General features: G+C 34.3%; 1 protein-coding gene across 1 annotated transcript in view; it reads left to right on the plus strand.

The window, feature by feature from the left end:
• Window positions 1–2,562, plus strand: part of MYO19 (myosin XIX) — a gene marked incomplete in the record, with an annotated part of 32,955 nt that overhangs the window by 13,059 nt on the left and 17,334 nt on the right. The window contains 2 exon segments of the mRNA XM_072410228.1: window positions 1,453–1,582; window positions 2,239–2,308. Coding sequence (XP_072266329.1) covers window positions 1,453–1,582; window positions 2,239–2,308 — 200 coding nt within the window.

A 2,562-nucleotide genomic window follows, 5' to 3' on the forward strand; every position in this document is an offset into this window, starting at 1 on the left:
ATTTACCAGTAGAAAGGGAGAGGTTGAATAGTTCGGTTAGGGCAGGGGCCAGGGTGGAGGAATGGGCACGGAGTAGATCAGATTTTGGGGTTTATATGGGTGTCTGATGGGGCCAATAGATATACATCATTGTGGCATGACTGGTTTTGCATTGGGGACCCCCTGGAAGATATGGTGAGCATGTGGCCAAAACAGACTTTGCTGTTTACTGGTGTTCCTAATAATCAGTTCCCATTTGTCTTATTCACTAACAATGCAGTATTTTACCTGATATAACTTGGTTTGACATTTGTTTAATCTTATTTTTTGGCTTTATTATAGAAGGTTATATAGATTTGTGAAAAAGAACAAAGTCTGGAATTTTACTTTTAAAAAGTTTTGCCACTGGATCAGCTTGGAAATTTGCCAACATGTGAACTGGTCTTACCTGTTTGTGCTGCATTTCTCAGTTAGGAGTGAAACATGTATATGTCTTTGAATAAGGAAAACACAAAGTGACTGACTTATTTTGCATTAGTTAAAGTGAACCTGTCACTGAAGTTTTTTTGTGAGTCTCTGGAAAAAATTTAGGGGGTGCACAGTTGTCCCCCAAAGTCATTCATCAATTTGTTTTGGCAGATCAGTGAACAACCAAGTGACAGCTGCTGCATTTTACTATGGAGCAAGGCGCCAGAGGGGTGACACACGCTTATCCTTCCCCCTTCATAGAAATGAAAAGTACTAATTTGTTCTCCTGACACTGGAAACAATCACAAATTTTTAGTACATACATTTGTGGGATTTACTAAAGTTTTGCTGCAGGTGAATCCTACTGTTGCATATGTTTTTAAATGACACATTTAGCTTACTAGCAATAAAAGTTGAAGGTCACATTTATAATGCCCATAATATTTTAAAACCACGCCTTTTATTATTTCAAAAGTAGTCCTTGAACTCTGGTAATGTGACCTAATGTACAGTCTGGGTAAAGCATGTGCTGTCTCTGATGCAGGTAGGAAAAAATATTCGAGAGGTAAATACTTCTACATATGCGTTCGGTTGTACATAATTTTTACATCTATAGGAGGTAGAAGGTGCTGATCCTGATCCTTTTTTTTGAGAACCAATAAATAATTGTAATCTCGCTTACAATTTTCTAAGTCTGAATGCACATAACTTAAAATTTGGGAAACATTTGAATACCAAAGAGCCTAATAAATGTATCAATTTTTGTTTACATTCATACAAAAAATAGTGTACTTCTTGACAAGGTATCCTTTTTTTTTTTTTTTGACTTCAGAAAATTACACTTGATAATACAATGCATCAAGCACAAAGTGTAATGTATATAATTATAATTAAAAATTTACATTACCCCTATCTAGAGATCATTAAAACTTAAAAACATTCTTTTATTAAATATTTTTTTAAACATTTAATTTATGATGATTAAACATATGTTTATCTTTTAAGACATGGACCTCACGTTGCCTAATGAAATTTTATGCTACGGTTGCGGCCAGTAATTCACAGTGGTCCAGTCAGAGAGTGGAGAGAATAGAAAGTAGGGTTCTTGATTCAAATCCTCTAATGGAAGCATTTGGTAAGTTGCATGTATTTAGTATTACCAAATTGTTTTGTTTCCCATGTTAATGTCACCTTTCATATGTTTATGGCACCAGGTAGATACTACTGGAGTTTAAGCAGAGATTTCAGGATCAACCTAACTTTACATTGATATTATGCCACAGTCTTCACCTCTGTGAACAATTTACATGATGCAGTTAATAATTTAAAAAAATCAATACAAGAAAGCCTTAGTTTGATCCTGTACATACTGCATTCTGAAGTGTTGTTTATCATACACCCAATACTCAAAAAGGAAACCAAGGACCATGCAGAGCCAACTAGTATTGTCACCAAACTGGGTATTGGCACATGCACACACATTACACCTTTCTGGAAGATAAAGCATGGATAAGTCACCCATGTTTCTTATGTTACCATTGTCATTTGATTCCATGTTCCAGATAAGTAGCACATTCCGGTTGACCAATTTAAAGGCTCCATATTTTGACCTGAAAATGCTAATACCATTGCTTGCATAGTGGTATAATCATTTTCATTAAACTTTTTAGATTAGGTTCAGTAGTCAGTTTGGAGTTGTGTAGTACTGACTATTCAAGGGCTTGTTTTTTGAATAACTTGTATTGTGTTAAAAAAAACAGAGTTTACACATTTTTTATCATTTCTGCACAGGTAATGCCTGCACTTTAAGGAACAGCAACAGCAGTAGATTTGGGAAATATATTCAATTACAGTTAAACAGGTAAGTGTATCGTCTATTATAAATGTATTTTTTTCATGGTAAATGAATTTGTTTATAACCCTTCTATATGCACAAGTAGAAACTGATAATTCCATTAAAAGAATGATACAATATTTAGGCATTTGGCAAAGAATTCCGAGGATGCTATATAGGATTACTTTGTCCATTGATTTAATTAATACATGTTTTCATAGTTATGCCTCCTAATCGTTGTACATTAACAGTCTGAAGACATGGATGGTAGAAAATTAGAA

Source organism: Pyxicephalus adspersus, chromosome 1 (assembly GCF_032062135.1).
Source record: "Pyxicephalus adspersus chromosome 1, UCB_Pads_2.0, whole genome shotgun sequence".
In the NCBI taxonomy this organism is placed as follows: Eukaryota; Metazoa; Chordata; class Amphibia; order Anura; family Pyxicephalidae; genus Pyxicephalus; species Pyxicephalus adspersus.